Here is a 19,788-nt window from a genome sequence, read left to right on the forward strand (position 1 = left end):
ATGCCAAATATTGAGTTGCTATCTTTAATATTGCAAAATTTGACCTTTGACCTTGACCTAGAAGGATGACCTTCACCTTCACCTTTTACCACTCAAAATGTACAGCTCAATGAGATGCACATCATGCCAAATATCAAGTTTCTATCTTCAATATTGAAAAAGTTATGGCCAATGTAAAAGTTTTCGGACGGACAGATGCCATATATTTGACATTTGACCTTAAAGAATAACCTTGACCTTAACCTTTCACCACTCAAAATGTTCAGCTCCATGAGATACACATGCATGCCAAATATCATGTTGCTATCTTCAATATTGAAAAAGTTATGGCCAACATTAAAGTTTTCCGACGGACAGACGCCATATATTTGACATTTGACCTTGAAGGATAACCTTGACCTTCACCTTTCACCACTCAAAATGTGCAGCTCCGTGAGATGCTCATACATGCCAAACATCATGTTGCCATCTTCAGTATTGAACAAGTTATGGCCAATGTTAAAGTTTTCGGACGGCCAGACGCCATATATTTGACATTTGACCTTGAAGGATGACCTTGACCTTCACCTTTCACCACTCAAAATGTGCAGCTCTGTGAGATGCACATGCATGCCAAATATCAAGTTGCTACCTTCAATATTGAAAAAGTTATGGCCAAGGTTAACGTTTTCATACGGACGGACGCCAAATATTTGACATTTAACCTTCAAGGATGACCTTGACCATCACCTTCCACCACTGAAAATGTTCAGCTTTATGAGATACATATGCATGCCAAATATAAAGTTGCTATCTTTAATATTGAAAAAGTTATGGCCAATGTTAAAGTTTTTCGGACAGACGCCATATATTTGACATTTGACCTTGAACGATGACCTTGACCATCACCTTTCACCACTCAAAATGTGCAGCTCCCTGAGATGCACATGCATGCCAAATATCAAGTTGCTATCTTCAATATTGAAAAAGTTATGACCATTAAAGTTTTCAGACGGACGGACTGACTGACGGACAGTTCAACTGCTATATGCCACCCTACCGGGGGCATAACAAACTTTTTATATACATTAATAAAATGTTCAAAAGCCTCATATTAATTAACACATATGGATTAGGGTGAAGCATTTTAACTTTTGCTTAATATTTTGTCCAACCAAAACTTAGTTACAAACAAAAAAATTTAAGAGTTTGTTTATGCTTCGTGTTTAGTTAGTATTATCTTCCGTTTTAAGACTGAAAACATTTAAATTAGGGATTAAATAATAAGTTTACCTTGAGATCTTTGCTGCTCAACAGGTACTTATTCAAGAAAACCATAGAAATAGAAATAAACCTGAAATACAAACATAGAACATAAGTAAAGGAATACATATGAGATGCTTGTAATAATATTGAGCTGGCCAGAGTAAATTCCTCCGCTTTGAAAGTATAACGTACATTTTCTGTCAGTCACCTGATAAAATAACACAAAGATAAATCTTAAGCTAAATAAAGTAGTAGATACACATAAACAATACAAAAAAATACCTCTATCTAAATTCAAGTTATAGAGTGAAACTGTTTTTCTATTTTTAGAATCAGTGACCTTGATCCAACTGGTTCCAAACTATATCCTTTGCTATATCAGAAGGAAGCTTACCTACACACATAATTTAAGCAGCATACATGTATTGCCATTGTGAGATAAGTTATTTAGCGCAAACTTTTTATCTATGTTTAACATCAGCAACATTTACCTCAACACAAATGGCCCCAAATGCAACCCCATGCTAGGCCTGGGTGTCAGTTAGATATAGGAGCTGGTGCATGCAAACATTTATCTAAATTTTCAAAGAACTGCTTTATTGCTGGTCAGATTTTTGGGCCTTTGTTGATGGCCTCGCATGAAAATATTAAAGACAGGGTAGATGTTTCAAATGAATATCTGAAGAATTGGGAACAAGAAACCGTCGGAGACGGGTGATGCTCCCCATAGGTTTTTTTTTGTCACAATATTGCACTATATATCCAGATAAAAGGAAACGTCTTGAGGGGCATAACTTTGGACAAAATAATACGATGGATGGTTTAGCAACTTAAAAATTTCAAGGGCCATAACTGTCTAAATAAATCATCTAACCAGAACCCACAAATAACATGCACATCTCCTCAAGGTAGTTAAGCTTCCCATAAAGCTTCATTGAATTCCTGGGTCAGTAGTTGGGTAGAAATAGCCCGGAATAGAATTGCACTATATGTACCAGGGTTGGCACCAATCGACCGCCCCCGGTTTTAACCGGTGGTTTTTACCGGTTAAAACCGACCCGGTCAATACTCCCGAAGTGGTCATTACTGGTCAATACTGGTCGATTGAACTTTACCCCCAATTTTGATTAATATTCCATGCTTAATTAAACAATATTGATAATGCAAATTAAACAGACATGTTGCCAATAATGTCTTAAGCTATTAATACCCAATATTTTATACCTGTTCATGCAATTTTAAGGCCAATCTCTCAAAATTTTGAAAATTAGTCAAAGTTGCAGTTGGTCAATTGGATTTTTCTGGTCGATTGAACTTAAAAAAAAATTATAATGAATGTTCAGATAATTCTGTGCTTGATTCAACAAGAATAACAATATGACACACCAATGATGTGCATTTTCAAAAGAATGTTCAATGTTTTTGAGATTTAAAAAGGTTGGGGTACCCAAAACTGATAATATAGGACCTTTTTGACATGATTCTTGCCTAGATTTCTTTTAATTCTTTTTAAACAAAATATTTTATTTTCCATTCATACATGTAAAAAAAGAAAAAGAAATAATTATTAAAAGAACTAAATAATTGAAGAGTCTTGAGTAGACCCACAATTGGAAAACATTATTTTTTGGCAAAATCAAGAACTTTGATTGCTTATTCATGTTGAGGCCAATTGAGCTTTTAAATATGAAAGTAAAAAAAAACTTCTTAATACAAAAAGAAGACAAGTTAGATGGTACTATTAAATTACAAGCAAGTTATGTCTCCTTTTTTGAGTGATATGAAATAGCCTAAGGGCAGATTTGCTTCATTGTCAATATCAGAGACATAACACAGCATGCATTTTATTACCAATTAAGGCTTAGGGGCCAGATTTATGACCCTAGAAAACACAAGAGTTTTGTTTGTCCATCTGCTTATCAAATAGATATATCAATAGATCAGTGAAATACTATGGTAACTACATGTACAATAGTAATACTACTTTAGTTACAGATGTGATACACTGAGATAAAGATATTACCTTAGTCCTTAAGTATTTGAGGCCGTTTCAATAAATAATAAATAAGTAATTTTGTACAGCTTTTAAGATTTTTTTACAATAAATAACTCAAAAAAAGTTTATCAATTACAGAATAATTATTGATTTAATATAGAATAGCTTAAAGTCTTCCTTTGTGATGTGTAAATGCTATAATTTTCAATCCACCAATATTGACCAGTATTGACCGGTTTTAACTGGGTATTGACCGCTGGCCCGGTCAATACTCAATTGACCGGTCAATATGCCAACCCTGATATGTACAGTTTATAGAAAATTTCAAAGGGCCATAACTCTGTATCATCCGACCATAACCGGCTGATAATATGCACATCTCCTGTTGGTAGTGAAGCTTCCCATAAAGTTTCATTGAATTCTGGTCATTAGTTGCTGAGAAATAGCCCGGACAAGAATTACACTATATGAACAGTTAATGGAAAATTTCAAAGGGCCATAACTCTGTGAAAAATCATCCGACCAGAACCGGCAGATAATATGCACATCTCCTCTTGGTAGTGAAGCTTCCCATAAAGTTTGATTGAATTCCGGTCATTAATTACTTAGAAATGCCTGGACAAAAATTGTGCACGGTTGGACGGACACACGCACAGACAGACGAAGCAGCGACTATATGCTCCTCCTAAAAATTTTAGGGGAGCATAAAATCTAGGTACAGGGTACTACTAAAAAGTAAAATCTTTGAAAGACAGGTCAGTTTGCTGACAGGGTTGGATTTCGTTTTAAGAGTGCTTCTAATACTATCATAAGGCATACCCCATCACCCGTTTATTTTATTTTTGCAAACAAATTAACATTTTAAAAGATATAAAGCTTTTCTGTCTTCAGCAGCCCAATGGGTAAGAACTGAGGGAACTTGAAAATAGCAGGGTGCAGAACCCTGCTATGTGATCTTTATCTATTAAAAGCTACAGAGATAAGAACGTAATGTACCCAAACCTACATGGAATTTCATCTTCATTGATGCACATAAACCTTAACCAGGCAGTGCAAAAAGGGGCATAATTCTCCTTAACAGCTGGTCATAGTCAAAAAATTTATCAGTGATTATATATATTTTTAACCTGAATTTTTTACAGGTTACAAAAACAACCATAAATCTGCTAAATTGAAGGCCAGTGTTATGGGCCTTAATCAATGACCTTTAATGGTAATCCCATGTAAGAATTTTCAATTTAATATTTGTAGGAGTTAATAAGTACATGAGTACTTGTTGCATGAAACTTTTCACATAAATTTCAATTTGCACACAATCCTTAACCTGACTAAGTAGAAAGATGTCCATAATTCTGCTAAAAGTTTGATTACAGTTATAGGTGAGTGACTTGTTACAAAGATTGCGAACACATATGTAACATTTCATTGCAATATTTATGTAGTACACCTAGAGATATGAAGTTGTTGCAGACAAAAGTAAACCTTAAATTTCTCCGAAAATTGGACTTATGAAAGTTGGTAAGTAACCACACAAAATAACCCCCAAAACATGAATGAATTTTCAAATGCTTTGCTATTTAACAAATAGTAATATTGATATATTCCACATTAACCTTAACCTGTGCATTAGGCAGACCCATATCAATGGCAAACAAGAGTTCCGCGGTCGGAGATGACCGCATTGAAGCCGGATTTTTGATTTAAATGACAGGAAAGTACCTTTCGTGTTTTTGTCAATGCAATACTTAAATTACTGAAATATTGTTCAAAGGTCAAAATGAAATGTAAGTACTTTTCAAGGCATGAGCAAACCTTGTGTTATGTTTTGAATGCATGCATATACATGAACAACAATAACATTTAAGGTCACAAATATGAACTTGAATTGACATTTAACATTTTTACCTACCAAAGTTATAAGAACATTAACATTTTTACATTCAAGGTCACAGTGACCTTGACCTTAGAATGAATGACCTTGAAATGACCAGTGATCATCTAAGTGTGCTTGCAAACCTTCATGTCAAGTTTGAAGACTCTATGTCCAAGCATACCAAAGTTATAACAATTTTAACATTTTAACATTTAAGGTCACAGTGACCTTGACCTTCAAATGAATGACATTGAAATGACCAGTGGTCATCTTCTAGTACTGGCCAATCTTTATTTCAAGTTTGAAGACTCTAGGTACAAGCATACCAAAGTTATAACATGAAATAAGAACTTTAACATTTTTACATTCAAGGTCACAGTGACCTTGACCTTCAAATGAATGACCTTGAAATGTCCAGTGGTTACTTACTAGTTCTGGCCAACCTTCATGTCAAGTTTCAAGACTCTAGGTCCAAGCATACCAAAGTTATAACAACTTTAACATTTTTACATTCAAGGTCACAGTGACCTTGACCTTCAAATGAATGACCTTGAAATGTCCAGTGGTTACTTACTAGTTCTGGCCAACCTTCATGTCAAGTTTCAAGACTCTAGGTCCAAGCATACCAAAGTTATAACAACTTTAACATTTTTATATTGAAGGTCACAGTGACCTTCACCTTCAAATGAATGACCTTGAAATGACCAGTGGTCATCTGTTAATCCTGGCCAACCTTCATGTCAAGTTTGAAGACTCTAGGTCCAAGCATACCAAAGTTATACCATGAAATAAGAACTTTAACATTTTTACATTCAAGGTCACAGTGACCTTGACCTTCAAATGAATGACCTTGAAATGACCAGTGGTTACTACCTAGTTATGGCAAACCTTCATGTCAAGTTTCAAGACTCTAGGTCCAAGCATACCAAAGTTATAACAACTTTAACATTTTTTATATTGAAGGTCACAGTGACCTTGACCTTCAAATGAATGACCTTGAAATGACCAGTGGTCATCTGTTAATCCTGGCCAACCTTCATGTCAAGTTTGAAGACTCTAGGTCCAAGCATACCAAAGTTATACCATGAAATAAGAACTTTAACATTTTCGAGCACGCCGCCACCCCGCCCGCCCGCCCGCCCGCCCCCCCCCCGCCCGCCCGACAACATCAATCTATAAGCCGAGATTTTTTCGAAAAAAATCCGGCTAAAAATGAGACTGTTCATTGAATATATGAGCTAAAACTATCAAGAACTTAAAATGAATACATTTAAATGGACTAATTATAGTCTAATGAAGTGCTTTCATTTAAGAACTGTTTGCTCTCTGAAATTTTTTACTTTAAATAGCGTATGTTGTTTTTTTTGGTTAAATTCTTGATATATGTGTTAAAGAATTTCACAAACATCAGCACTTGCCACTTTTAAGAAGTACATGTATACAATCAATTGTGGGGTGTTGATTATTTCGATTGTGCAGAGTAAATATGTAATCCTATATGTGCCTATTCTAGGTTGGCGCTAAGGAAAAAAGAGTAGTACATGTAGCCAAATTTCAGCGTTATGATGACAGCCCTTATCATTTGCTCTATATGAGTGTACCTTTTGCTTTTTATGTGAGACTAACACAGAATAAACAACACCATAATAATAATCAAACAAATCACTTTTACATAAAATATTTGTTTTCCTGTAAAGAGAGTAATGGGTAACTCCTCTATGCTCCCCCCTCACTAATATGTTTACAAAGGCACTTGTGTGCATCGATTTCGATGTACATGTAATTTCTTTCATTATAAAATACTACAATATTGAAATGCACATCTATATTTAGTTTATACAGCACGTGGTATGTTGCAACACGCACGCTTTTAATGCGTGAACTTTGACAGACGAAAGCAACAATTTTGCGCCCTTATTAATACACAGGTTTTACATCGTGGACATGCATAGTGTATAGTGGATGCGTAAGAAGGAACTTGTAGCAGCAATATACAGAGCTCCAATTGGAATTATCCTATCCGAAAATTCATTTTTCACATGCGCTTACGTAAAATTGCGGATGTTTGTGTTTCTGAAATTTTTAAACACATTAGCCTCAATACTGGTCATATTTTGGTTTTGGACATTGAAATCGCAATTATAATGGATTACAAGGTAATGGCTAGTGTTGGAACATGTATGTTTCCAGCGATCAACACATACGGTAAGGTTTACTAAAATATTCATTGAAATAAAATTGGGACTTCCAACTGTTATATTTGGTACATCCAAATTTCAAGGCTTGGAAGTCAGGACGTCCAACTTTTCAAAGCGAATTTCACACCTTGCTTACGTACCAGTCCGTTGATGTACCGGTACTTTATGTACCACTATCTGACACTTCATGTACCATATATATAATATATAGAGATATGGTTTAATATTAATGTATGATATTAATTAAATGTTTTTTGTGTGGTATTATTTATGAATTTAGACTTATATATTGCCACAGATTTTATTTTTTTGCCAGATTGTCTCAGTGTCAGTAAGTGTCTTAGTGTAATTTATTAGCCCCAGTAGTGTCTATTTTCTACATTTTTAGATTTTAGTGGAAGCGCTAAAATTAGTAAATACATGGTGTTATCTTGGATATGTTTTCAAGCAAAATAAAAGGCAAAAACTGAAAAATGTGCTGCTAAGGGAATACAAAACAAACACTAGTAAACTTTCACATATAAGGCCATCCTTAAAAATTCTTTTGTTTGGCATAACCTGACCGACCCACTAAAATCCGCCCGACTAAATTTTTTTTTTGTTACCTCTAAAAACAAATTTTTTTTGCTCGCCGAAAATTCTTTCCGCTTAATTTTTCCTTTCCGCTTTTTATCCTTTTTGGTTATTTGCGTCATTTAATTGAATGCTCTTTCAAGGATATCTAGAATAGCAGGATATCTAGAATAGCAATGAACAAAACGCGTACCAGTATTAATTTGAGTCGCCTATTTATTTAGCCTATGCATATGCGATTAATCAGACTTTAAATACAATTAAACCGCTCCTGTTTTGCTCGTATCCCTTTAATTAAAATACGCTTATGTCGTGCAGGAAAGTTTGGGAGTAAAAAAACACATTAATTACTTATCACCGTTCAATTCAATTTGGCCATCGGCACAGATGTGTAATATTATCGCAATAAAACTAATTATTTTATTATTACTCTTTAATTCAGATCGGTAAATATTCGGTAGAAAGATAAAAAGTGGTCAGCTTAGAAATATTTATTGAGGGTTATTGTCATGTTTTTGTTTCTTTTGCTTATACGTTTATACGACTTTTCGACCAGTCGCTATTTTGGAGGCAGACGGCGATATTAAATGTGTATTCAAATTATACACCATCTGTGCATGAATGACCCAATATTATCCAATAGCTCCACCCGTCCTCACGTTTCATTCCACAACGTCATGTCATGTGTAAGCGAGCTCAATGCTGATTAGCCAGCTACCATATTTGCACTTCATTAACAATAAGGTCAAGCAATGTCTAATCGGGTACAGACCGGGTTTTGTTAACTGTTCGAATTTCGAACACTTTCATTGAAACAAAGAGACAAATATATAGGAAACCAGTCCGGATTAAAATGGCGGATGTTTTCAACAAAATATTACTAGATTTTCACAATTTAGATTTTTCTTGTGCCAAATTCTCAATACTTCGTAAATGACTAAAATGGCGAACGGCAGCGCGAGCATTGCGAACGTGTTATTATTGGAATAAATGCTCACTATTACAGGGCTTGCGTTGTCATTCACCATTTGCGAAAGTATAGCGAATTTGGTTCAAAAAAATAATAATTTGCGAAAATGCTTAAATCTCAGTAAATTTCATAGAAAACATCCGCCATTTTAATCCGGAGTGTTTTTTAAAACTATTTTTCTGTTTGTTTCCATGAACAATTTGAAGCGCATATGGGGGTGGCCCGCATATGGTAGCTGGCCAATCAACATTGAGTTCGCTATCGGGTAATATTGTATCATTTATGCGCAGATAATGGCATACACAGTTGATATTGTCGTCTGCCTACAATATAACGGCCGATGACAAAAGTCGTATACAAAAGTCGTTTTCAGACAAAGTATTTTTCGTGGATTATATTATATTTTCGAAGTTCTTTATAGAAAAAATAGACTTACGAATACACGTGCGGTGATATGGACGGTGCAGAAAAATCTTTACCAGAGGCAGAAGACTTGGAGCTTTATTTGATAATTACCTTTCAGTTTGGTATATGTCGGAGTTCAATGTCAGAAAAAAAAATCCCTAAAAAAAAATAAAATCCCTACCTACCTACCAACCCAAATTTACCTGGGTAGGGTTATGCCAAACAAACAATTTTTTAAGGATGGCCTAATTTGATGTAAAAAGCGAAAAATACAAATGGCTAGTGTACAACAAATCCAACAAGAGCACCGCGTAACGGGTGCCACGCTCGGCTGCGGGTGCAGTTTTGAATAGATAATAGATTACTAAAACGTTTTTGCAACCCCACAACAAAACAAAATTTGGTAGAGCCATTGTTCAAAACCTTGACAAAATGTTAAGGTTTTAGCACGACGCGGACAGCGGACACAACACGACGAGCTGGCTATGACAATACCTCGGGTTTTCTCCGAAAACAGCCGAGCTAAAAATTGAATGTTCTATGGTAAAATTGACCGGACTGTCAGTGGACCATCCCGACCGTTTTGCCCTATTGCCCTCTTTACCGAAGAACGCGCGAATGACGTAATCATGACGAATGTGTGTGCAGTAAACAACCCTCTTGACAGGACGTTCCTTTATATCTTGCGGAGAGTATTTCTGCGCTTGTCCACACTGTAGACGATGGAATCTACCCCAAGCAACTTGCTTAGGTAAGTTCTATAGTGTTTTATAGCATAAGTACTATAATTGGCGCTGCGAGCACCAAACTTGCAGTATTTTCACTTATAAACAATCGGCTATTTTTAACCGTCAGCGTTAAAAGTCAGCCATCTTGAAAATAAATAAAGTTTCATTTAAATTTAAGTTTCCTATCGTTGTTTTGTTCACTTTTAGTGAATAAAATATTTCTTTAATATACTTAAAGTACTTTTCATTAAACTAAACCGATTTCGTCGGATTTTGTCAGCTTATTGCCTAAATTTTAGGTTTAACTATTTACGTCATATTGCGGTTCACTGAACCGTTTAACAGCTCATCTGTGACGTCTATTTTTAGGTTGTTTATGTTTAATGTGTTGAATTGTGAATTCTATTCAAATCATCACACGTTTATATTTAGAGCAGTGTTTATTTACATTGCTCTGTCGAATCTGTAACTTGTTTCGGCTCCTTATAAGCCATCTATATTAAGCTGGCTGTACATTTGAATTGTGATTGTTTTGTCTATTGTCTATCGTCAGGCGAATCGCCACATTTTTAGGTAATCAGCATAACGTTTCAGTAGAGTATTTCTACTACTCAATTTAATTCTGATAATTTCACATTTTCATCATTAATAATTCCGCTATAAGTGATGATGGATTTGAGTGTTCTTCGTATTGAATTTGATTGTTTCATTGAATTTGTTTGTGTAACTGTATTGTAGTGAAAACAATTCACTATTTATCAAGTATTAATTGGTGAATTTCTAACTTTTTCTCTTTGGGTGTATTTATATACTCAAATAGATATCAGTAAAATTTGATTTGTTATTTTATCACAATTTCACTATAGTTATCGAGTAATAACTGGTGAATTTCTGACTTGTTCTCTTTGGGTGTATCTATATACTCAAATAGATATTTTATCAGCAAACATTAGAAACATGCCCCAGGCACATGGGACGTACCCTGTTCAGTTCCATGCCATGGGGCATGGGGCACAGCCTGGTCAGTATCAGATCATGACACATGTGCCGGTATCACAAGCGGGTCAGCTGCAATATATGTTGGTTGGATCTCAGGGTCAATTAATTGACCCTGTAGACCAACCACATATGACATATATGACCTCGCCTGTACAGTCAGGGTATGTTGCCGCGCCACAGGTGGTACCTACACCGCAGGTGTGCAGGAGCGTAGCAACCCCACGTTGTGTTTCGCGACATGCTACACATGCGGTGCGCGGTGCTACCAATAACACAGTTGCAACACCTGTTGGCCAGAGAGCTATGCTTTTAGGTCAACAGAAATCTAGAATCCAGTCCTTACCTAAAGCACTGGTCTATGATGGCCGGGGAAGCTGGCATGCTTTCCTGACCAAATTTGAAAAATATGCGGGTATTTTCGAATGGGATGACTTTGAGAAGCGGGATTTTTTGTGTCTCTGTCTCACCGATAAGGCAAGTGAGTACTATGCCTTAGTGATGGACAGGGAGGTGGAGCTGGGCTACATAGAAGTAGTTGACAAGCTCGAGAGGAGGTTTGGTTACCGGGAATTGCCGGAAACGGCAAGGGTAACCTTTTCGGGTGCGCGACAGGGAGAGGAGGAGTCTGTGGATGACTGGGCGGACAGGGTTTTGACCCTTGCTGGCAAAGCCTTTAGGGGTTTGCCAGAGGAGTATATGGTGCAGGAAGCGATTTTGAAATTCTGCATGGGAGCTAAGGAGAGAGAGGCTGGGGAACAAGTTATAAATCAGCGGCCTGTGTCAATAGAACAGGCAATTGACAAACTTAAATGGGCTATCCATACTCACGGGTTAATGTATGGAAGACCAAAGTTGGTGCGAAAAGTGGAATGTGAGGGGCAGGTAGAGGTTGCTGAGGTGAAGGTGGCCTCTCAGAATAGACTGGTTGAAAGGGTGGTCAAGTTGGAGGAGAAAATGGACATCCTGATGGGTAAACTAGACCAACTGTTGGCAAGACCCACCAGAAGTCAATCTCCATCCCCAGCCAGACGCCAATGTTTTAATTGCAACGAGGCAGGGCATTTCAAAAGGGACTGTCCTAAACTTAGGAGCAGGACACCGTCCCCGGCTAGGGGTGACCGCTGTTACCGTTGTTACGAGCTTGGTCACATGGCCAGAGATTGTCCCAAACAGACAAGTGATTAAGTCGGTGATACCCCTAGAGAAGGTAGGAAGGTGTCATTTGCCGATTTAAACGGCAAGGGGTCAGTGTAGAGGGTCCAGACCTGATCCACAATGATAGGGGCCCACCGGTCATAATCAGACAGATAAGGTCTGATTCGATGTTCCTGGTTAAAGTGAGGCTGAACGGCCTTGCAGTACAGGTTGTAGTAGATACGGCGGCTGAGGTTACCTTGGTTTCGGACCGGGTAGTGGCTCAGTTGTCGGAAAAGGTTCCGGTGTTGGAACATGTGTACATGAAGACTGCAGGGAGAGGTCTGCAGATGAATGGTTCCATTGTGGGACCAGTAACCATCCAACTGGGTGATATGGTTTTTCAAGAGAGGGTTTATGTAGCCCCTATTGAAGATTGCATGTTGCTCGAGCTGGATTTCTTGAAAAAGCATGGAGCCACTATCGATATCGTAGGGGCCACCATGTGTTTAAATGGCCAGGTAGTTCCCATGGTTCAAGAAGGAGAGTTAGTGGAGGCAAGAGTGGCAAATGTGACTGTCGCTCGAACTGTTGTAATATCACCCAACTCGGTGGCCATGGTAAAGTGCTCTTTGGAAAAACCAATCAGCACCTTTGCAGTGGAGGCTGAGTGTGCTGATGTGATAGTGCCTATGTCGGTCCATGTTAGTGAGGCTGTGCTTCGGCTACCAATGGTGAACATGTCGGGTCACCATGTAAGGCTGAAGCAAGGGAAATTGGTTGGAAAGGCAGAAGAGGTACGTTTAGTGAGACCATTGCGCGAGGAACTGACCTCAGTAAAGGTGGTACGAGAGGCGGCAAAATGTGATAAAGATATCACAGTGCCAGACCATCTCAGAGACCTTTATGAACGTTCGAAATTAAACTTGAGGGATGAAGAACAGGTGCAGGTGGCTGGGTTCTTACGTGAGTTTGAGGATGTATTCGCTAAAAACGAGTATGATCTTGGCAATTTTACTGCTGTTGAGCATTGCATAGACACGGGGGAAGCCAAACCCATTAGGCAGAAAATGCGTAGGACGCCTGTCGCCTTTGTAACTGAGGAAGAGAACCATCTTAAAAAGATGTTAGAGGCGGGGGTGATCCAGCCGTCTAACTCAGAATGGTGCTCCGCGCCTGTGTAAGTTAGAAAGCGTGATGGGTCTGTTAGGTGGTGTGTAGATTACAGGGGGTTGAACTCAGTCACGGTGAAGGACGTGTATCCTTTGCCCCTGATTGAAGACTGTATAGACATGTTAGCTGGCCAGAAGTGGTTTTCAAAGCTGGATGCTAATTCTGCTAATTGGCAGATTAAGATCAAGGAGTCAGACAGAAAGAAAACTGCTTTCACAACTAAGTATGGGCTATTTGAGTTTGTCCGGATGGCATTCGGTCTATGTAATGCACCGGCGACATTTTCTCGGGTTGTAGGCTTAGTACTGCAGGGTTTGAACTGGAACAGTGTTCTAGCCTTTCTTGACGACATCCTTGCTATGAACAAGACATTCGCTGAACATATGCTTACAATACGGGGGGTATTTGTCAGATTACGCCAATACCAACTGAAATTAAAACCCGCGAAGTGTGAGCTGTTTCAGCATAAGGTGGAGTTCTTGGGGCGTACTGAAGGACCAGAGGGTTTGGGGTTGTCCTCAAATGACGTTAGGGTGGTGGTAGACTGGCCAGTGCCAACCTGCTCTAAAGATGTAGAACGTTTCTTGGGATTGGTAAATTACCACCGAATGTTCATATCGGATTATGCCGGACGGTCGAGGGCGCTGTATGAAATAGTTAAAGACTATCAGTGGGGGGATGACCAAGATACGGCCTTCCTTGATTTGAAGGAGGCCCTAATGTCCGCCCCGGTTTTAGGACTTCCTAATCGGAATGACCCTTTTGTACTTGACACCGATGCTTCTGATAAAGCAATTGGTGCGGTTCTTAGTCAAATACAGGCAGGGGCTCCTAGGGTTGTTAGTTATGGGTCATATGCGCTGACTAAAGAACAGAGGCGGTATTGTACCACGCGGAAAGAATTGCTAGCGGTAGTGAGGTTTACTCGACAGTTCCGCCACTACTTGCTGGGCAAACGTTTCACGGTTCGCACGGACCACAGTAGCCTTACTTGGTTATGGAATTTCAAGGAGCCACAAGGGCAGATAGCTCGCTGGATGGAGGAGTTGAGCCAGTATGATATGGACATAGTCCACCGTGCTGGCAAGAAACATGCAAATGCTGATGCATTGTCACGATTGCTGGTTGATGGAGGAGACCATTATGAGCATGGTGTAACCCTTGAGGTTTTGCCATGTGGTGGTTGTCCGAAATGTACTAGGGCAGAAGAACAATGGGGTGGGTTTATTCGCGAGGTGGATAACGTTGTTTCTCTTGCACCGGTCATAATCCAGGAGGTAAGAACCGGAGAAGACTCTGGTGTCGAGAGTACTGATAGAGCCGCCCCAGTCCAGGACCGGGACGCTCTACTTAAAGAACATCAGTGGGCGGATGACGACTTCCGGTATATCCGGAAGTGGTTATTGCATGGTACCGAGCCTCCTGATGGAGAGTTGTTTCTAGCAAACGCAGCCTCCAAGTTTTATTGGATTAATCGCCAATGTTTTAAATTGGAGGCGGATCTGCTTTGGCGAATCGACCCAAAGTCAGATCGTCAGCAGTTATTGGTTCCACGGGAATTGTGCCAAGAGATCCTGGTGCTGAACCATGATATTCCTCTGTCAGGACATCAGGGCGAACAGCGTACTATTGAAAGGGTTAAGGCCAAGTATTTCTGGTACCGCATGTCAAAGTACATAATCAAGTACGTATCCAAATGCCCGCGTTGCTCTGTAAGCAAAAAACCTAACCGTAAGGCTAAGGGCGAGATGATAAAGTTTCATTCTGGACTCCCAATGGAGAGGGTGCACATTGACTTTCTAGGTCCTTTGCCCTTAACGAAAAGGGGAAATCGGTATGTGATGATGGTGGTGGATCAGTTCACTAAATGGGTAGAATGTATACCGTTGCCTTCGCAAACCGCTGAGGTTACTGCAGAGGCAGTGGTAAATCAAGTGTTCTGTAGGTATGGGGTACCTATGGAAATAATGACTGATCGGGGTACCAACTTTGAGAGCATTCTGTTCACGCAAATGTGTAAATTATTGCACATTCATAAGACGCGAACAACTGCCTATCGACCAAGCACCAATGGTCAAGTGGAAAGGTACAATCGCACACTCATGGATGCAGTCCGTTGCTATGTAGGTTCCCGAGAAAATACTTGGGACGAAAATCTACCGCAAATCGCGGCGGCAATGCGTTCATCAGTGTGTAGGAGTACTGGTTTCACCGCTAACCGTATGATGCTAGGGAGAGAGGTTTATACTCCTTCTGAGTTGGTTTACCCATTACCACCTCATGAGGCACAGCCTGTGACTGAGTATGTCCACAATCTAGAACAAAGTATGGTGTCAGTCCATGAAACCGCTCGCAAGTGTTTAAGCGGGTATCAGGCTCACATGAGGCAGGATCATGATGTGAGGTTATGTCAAAACTCCTACCGGGTTGGTGACATGGTATATGTGCTTAATGTGTCGGGAAAGAAAGGCAAAGCTAAGAAGTTGTCGCCACAATGGACTGGGCCGGGGGTTGTTGTGAAAAAATTCACCGATTTCCTTTACCAGGTCCGATTACGAGGGAAGAGGGTTAATGTGAATCATGACCGATTGAAAAGTTGTAAATTGAACAACCTTCCTGCCTGGGTGGTTCGAGAGCGAGAGAGTTGCGGTCTTGCGAAAGATGTGCAAGATGAGCAAGTATACTGTATGTGTAGGGGGATTGATGATGGTTCCTTTATGATTGCTTGCGATGTGTGTGAGGAGTGGTTCCACGGAAAGTGTGTGGGAGTCACGGAGGAACAGGGTGAAGAAATAGATCTGTATACATGTCTAAGTTGTAGGACAGGTTAGGTCTATACTTATCGTATATGCCGGTAGCTTGTGAAGCTAAGGCACATTATATTATAAATCTGTGGTGTTTTGCAGAACGCCACGTGTGGTTTGTCGCATGGATGGACGTGACATATTTATTGAGGTTGAGGAGGCCAGCGGTCGGGGTACGCTTTGGAGTTCGGGGCGGGACCTCGTCATTGAGCTGGGGACGATGTTGCCCTTGGACCATGGTAGGGTAGAAAGGGCGGTGGAAGGCCAAGTAAGTTTGGCCAGGAGGAGAGGGCGCCTAGGGTTTGTATCCGAGGTCAGGAAGTACGGCCATCAAATTCTTAGTGATTCATTCATTAAGAGGGTGTTGGCCGGTCCTGAAAAACAACGGAGGACCCCTGAGGCTTCACTGAGCGGAAGGCCCCGGGGTACTGTAGAGTTGTCCAGATCGAGACCAAAGCCGGCTCCGATCCTGACAGCGCTGGACTTCCCTGCGTTGCCAGCACAGTTGGGATCGGAGGGGGTCAAGGTTGAACCTGGGGTAGAGTCACTCGTGCCCAATCCTTCCTCGCTGGACTCACTTGTGTTGCCAGTAGGGTCGGAGTGTGGGAGGGTGAAGGTCGAACCTGAGGAGGAGGCATTTGTCTCCGATTCGACATCGCTGGTTGTCCCTGAGTCGCCAGTGAGGTTGGTGGAGGTCAAGGCCGAGCCTGAAGGGGAGGCCTTCATGGCCTCGCAGCCATCAGCACTGGACTTCCTTGTGTCGCCAGTGAGGTTGGTGGAGGCTGCGTGCAAGGTTGGCCTCGAAGAAGGGGTCATCATCATCTCTGATGAGGAAGACATGGAGGTTGATGCTCCTTTGGCGGCTAACCTTGACCAGGAAATTGTGGGGGAACCCGGTTTTGCACGGCCTATAGATGAAATGGCAGAGCCCGCAGGGGCAATGTCACTTCAAGGTAGGATGATAAGAGGTATGGACCGGAGTGAGAGACGGTCCAGGCCTCTTGATAGAGGGGCAGAGTTTAATGGCGGGGTTGGGACCAGGGATAGATCCTGGTCCCAGCAGGATGATGTGGGTTTTAAGAGGAAAAAGACCCAGGGTTGTCCCGTGTGTGGATTAAGGGCAAGATCGATAAGACACCATGTTGAGGCCCGGCATTTTCCGCCTGTGTTTCGTCGGGAGGCATGGGAGAATCCGGAAAAGAACCATGTGCGGTTTAGAGGGGTAATATGCGTCATCAATAGTCTGGGTCTCCAGAGCTTTGATGAGGCTATGCTTTTCGTGGGCCGCCAGAGGTTATCAATTTCTGAGCAGTCCTGCCTGAACGACAAGGACCAGGTCTGGTTAGAAAGGGTCTCTCGCAGGTTTATGTTTTACATTCCCCCTATATTCCACGTTGCACGGGTAAACTCGCGAGCGCTCCTCTTCCACTGGAGAGTGTTGGCCGCGTTGCTGAAGCTATGCAGCCAAGAGGTAAGAGACGATTTCCTTGCCCAAAGGTTTGTCAGGCCGCGCGGCGTGGTCCAGGTGACTGGGTCGACTCAGGCAACTGAGTTGATGCAGAGATCCTGACCAGATTGTTGTGTGGCAGCCCAGGCTACTGGGTCGACTCAGGCAACTGAGTTGGTGCAGGGAGCCGGATCAGATCGGAGTGTGGTCATGGAGGCTCAGGCGACTGTGTCGAGTCCAGAGATGGATTTGATTCAGAGACCCGAGCCAGTCACTTGTGTAGCAAAAGGGGCCCAGGTGATGGCGTTGGCTCAAGTGGCAGAGTCGGTTCCAGAGCCCGGGTCTCTAGGGAATGAGTGTGAATTGGGTGATGACTTTGAAATTGCACCTGTGGTTCAAGAGTGGATTTTGGTTAGGAATGCTGAACTCACCGCGTTCGACAGCCACTTTCACTTGGACCGCAGTTGTAAGACGACCAAGGTTGGTTCTATTGAGGCGTTGGTGGGGCATACCGTGGGGCCAATGCCTGAGGTACCAGTGCGGGTAAATGGGGGAGTTGCAGTTTTCTGCGATCCACCCAACTACCCAAGGGAATATCCCAGTGTCACTGGTTTCGGGTCGGCTGTCGGGGTACATCCTAAGGCGCCTCTAAGGGACGTTAAAGGGGTGGTAGGACAGGTGGAGAGAGAGTTGAGGAAGGATGGGGTGGTAGCGCTTGGAGAGATCAGTTTAGACAGAACTGTGCCTGAAAGAGAGTGGGGAAGGCAGGAGGAGATGTTTGTAGGGCTGTTGGAGCTGGCTTGCCCTAGGCGACCAGTTATTTTGCATATTCGGGGGCGGGACACGTACTCTTGTGAGGCTAGTGCCCTTGCCCTCCGACTCATGCAGAAGAACGTTAGTCCGACTCAGCGGATACACCTTCACTGCTTCACGGGAACTCTCGATCAGGTTCTGAGTTGGTCCGCTGCATTTCCCCGTTGCTACTTTAGCATCTCAGGTCTGGCTGCGCGTTTTGATGAGGTGCAAAAGTCAGCTGTGCGAGGGATTCCGGCCGACCGACTCCTAGTTGAGACCGATTCTCCTTACTTGCGAGTCCGATGTAAGAAAGACAATACGCCGGCGTACGTGGGTGAAGTTGCAAATACGGTGGCCCAGATCCAAAAGGAGACCCTCAGGGAGATATTGCGCACTACTGCTGAGAACGGCAGGCGTCTCTATAACCTGTAGGGGTCGGATACTGGAAATAGCAGGCGTCTCTATAACCTGTAGGGGTCGGATACTGGAAATAGTCTGTTGGCGAGTTGGGGATCGAACCATAGGAGGGTGATGCGTTTGCGCGCGCCCTTTAATTAGTGATTGAGGCGGTCGGATGTCTGTTAAACACTGGCCAAGGGGCGTCGATAATAGAATGTGTCAGGATTCAGTAATGTGGTCTATGCTTAAGGAAACGGTTGGTCAAATTATCAAATGAGTGCTCTGGGTTTAAAAATAAATAAATAAAATACAAAGGTCACATGGTGATATATAAATAAAATACAAAGGTCACATGGTGAGTGGGTAATGCAAAGGAAAAAACTAGTCAGGAATGTTTCTGTAAGTATGAGATCATATTGTGTGGTCTTGGAACGTGGTATAGGGGTGTGGCAGACTGTCTTGATGGGGTGAAGAGGAGGGCTATAAAATGGGGAGGAATATGGTAAAATTGACCGGACTGTCAGTGGACCATCCCGACTGTTTTGCCCTATTGCCCTCTTTACCGAAGAACGCGCGAATGACGTAATCATGACGAATGTGTGTGCAGTAAACAACCCTCTTGACAGGACGTTCCTTTATATCTTGCGGAGAGTATTTCTGCGCTTGTACACACTGTAGACGATGGAATCTACCCCAAGCAACTTGCTTAGGTAAGTTCTATAGTGTTTTATAGCATAAGTACTATAATTCTGTGATGTCACTGTCAGTGTTTTTGTTTGTGGTTGTCAACTGGTCAAATTCAAGTTCTATAATAGTCCAAATAATTAGACGTAAGCTACCCCGCTTACGTCTAAACGGCTACCGTCGTTTTCCTATAGCAAATTGAGTTCACTTTAAACTTCAGTTTTTCTCGTTAAATCTTTGCTAATGCATAAAATTATCATTAATTAGACATAAATGTGTGCGATTACCTCTTAAATGTGTAAAAATTTTGCTTTTAAACCACATATGTACATTTTTAAAAATAAACATACACAACACACGAAGTG

At 41.3% G+C, this 19,788-nt stretch overlaps 1 protein-coding gene across 2 annotated transcripts in view; it reads right to left on the minus strand.

Annotated features, from left to right (window-relative positions):
- The window catches only part of LOC127855077 (GDP-fucose transporter 1-like), a 41,565-nt gene that overhangs the window by 18,932 nt on the left and 2,845 nt on the right, over positions 1–19,788 (minus strand). For both annotated transcript variants that reach the window (XM_052390432.1, XM_052390431.1), the window contains exon 2: positions 1,273–1,333. In XM_052390432.1, coding sequence (XP_052246392.1) covers positions 1,273–1,333 — 61 coding nt within the window. The remainder of the gene's footprint in view (positions 1–1,272; positions 1,334–19,788) is intronic.

The sequence above is a fragment of the Dreissena polymorpha genome, chromosome 13 (genome assembly GCF_020536995.1).
Source record: "Dreissena polymorpha isolate Duluth1 chromosome 13, UMN_Dpol_1.0, whole genome shotgun sequence".
Lineage (NCBI taxonomy): Eukaryota > Metazoa > Mollusca > Bivalvia > Myida > Dreissenidae > Dreissena > Dreissena polymorpha.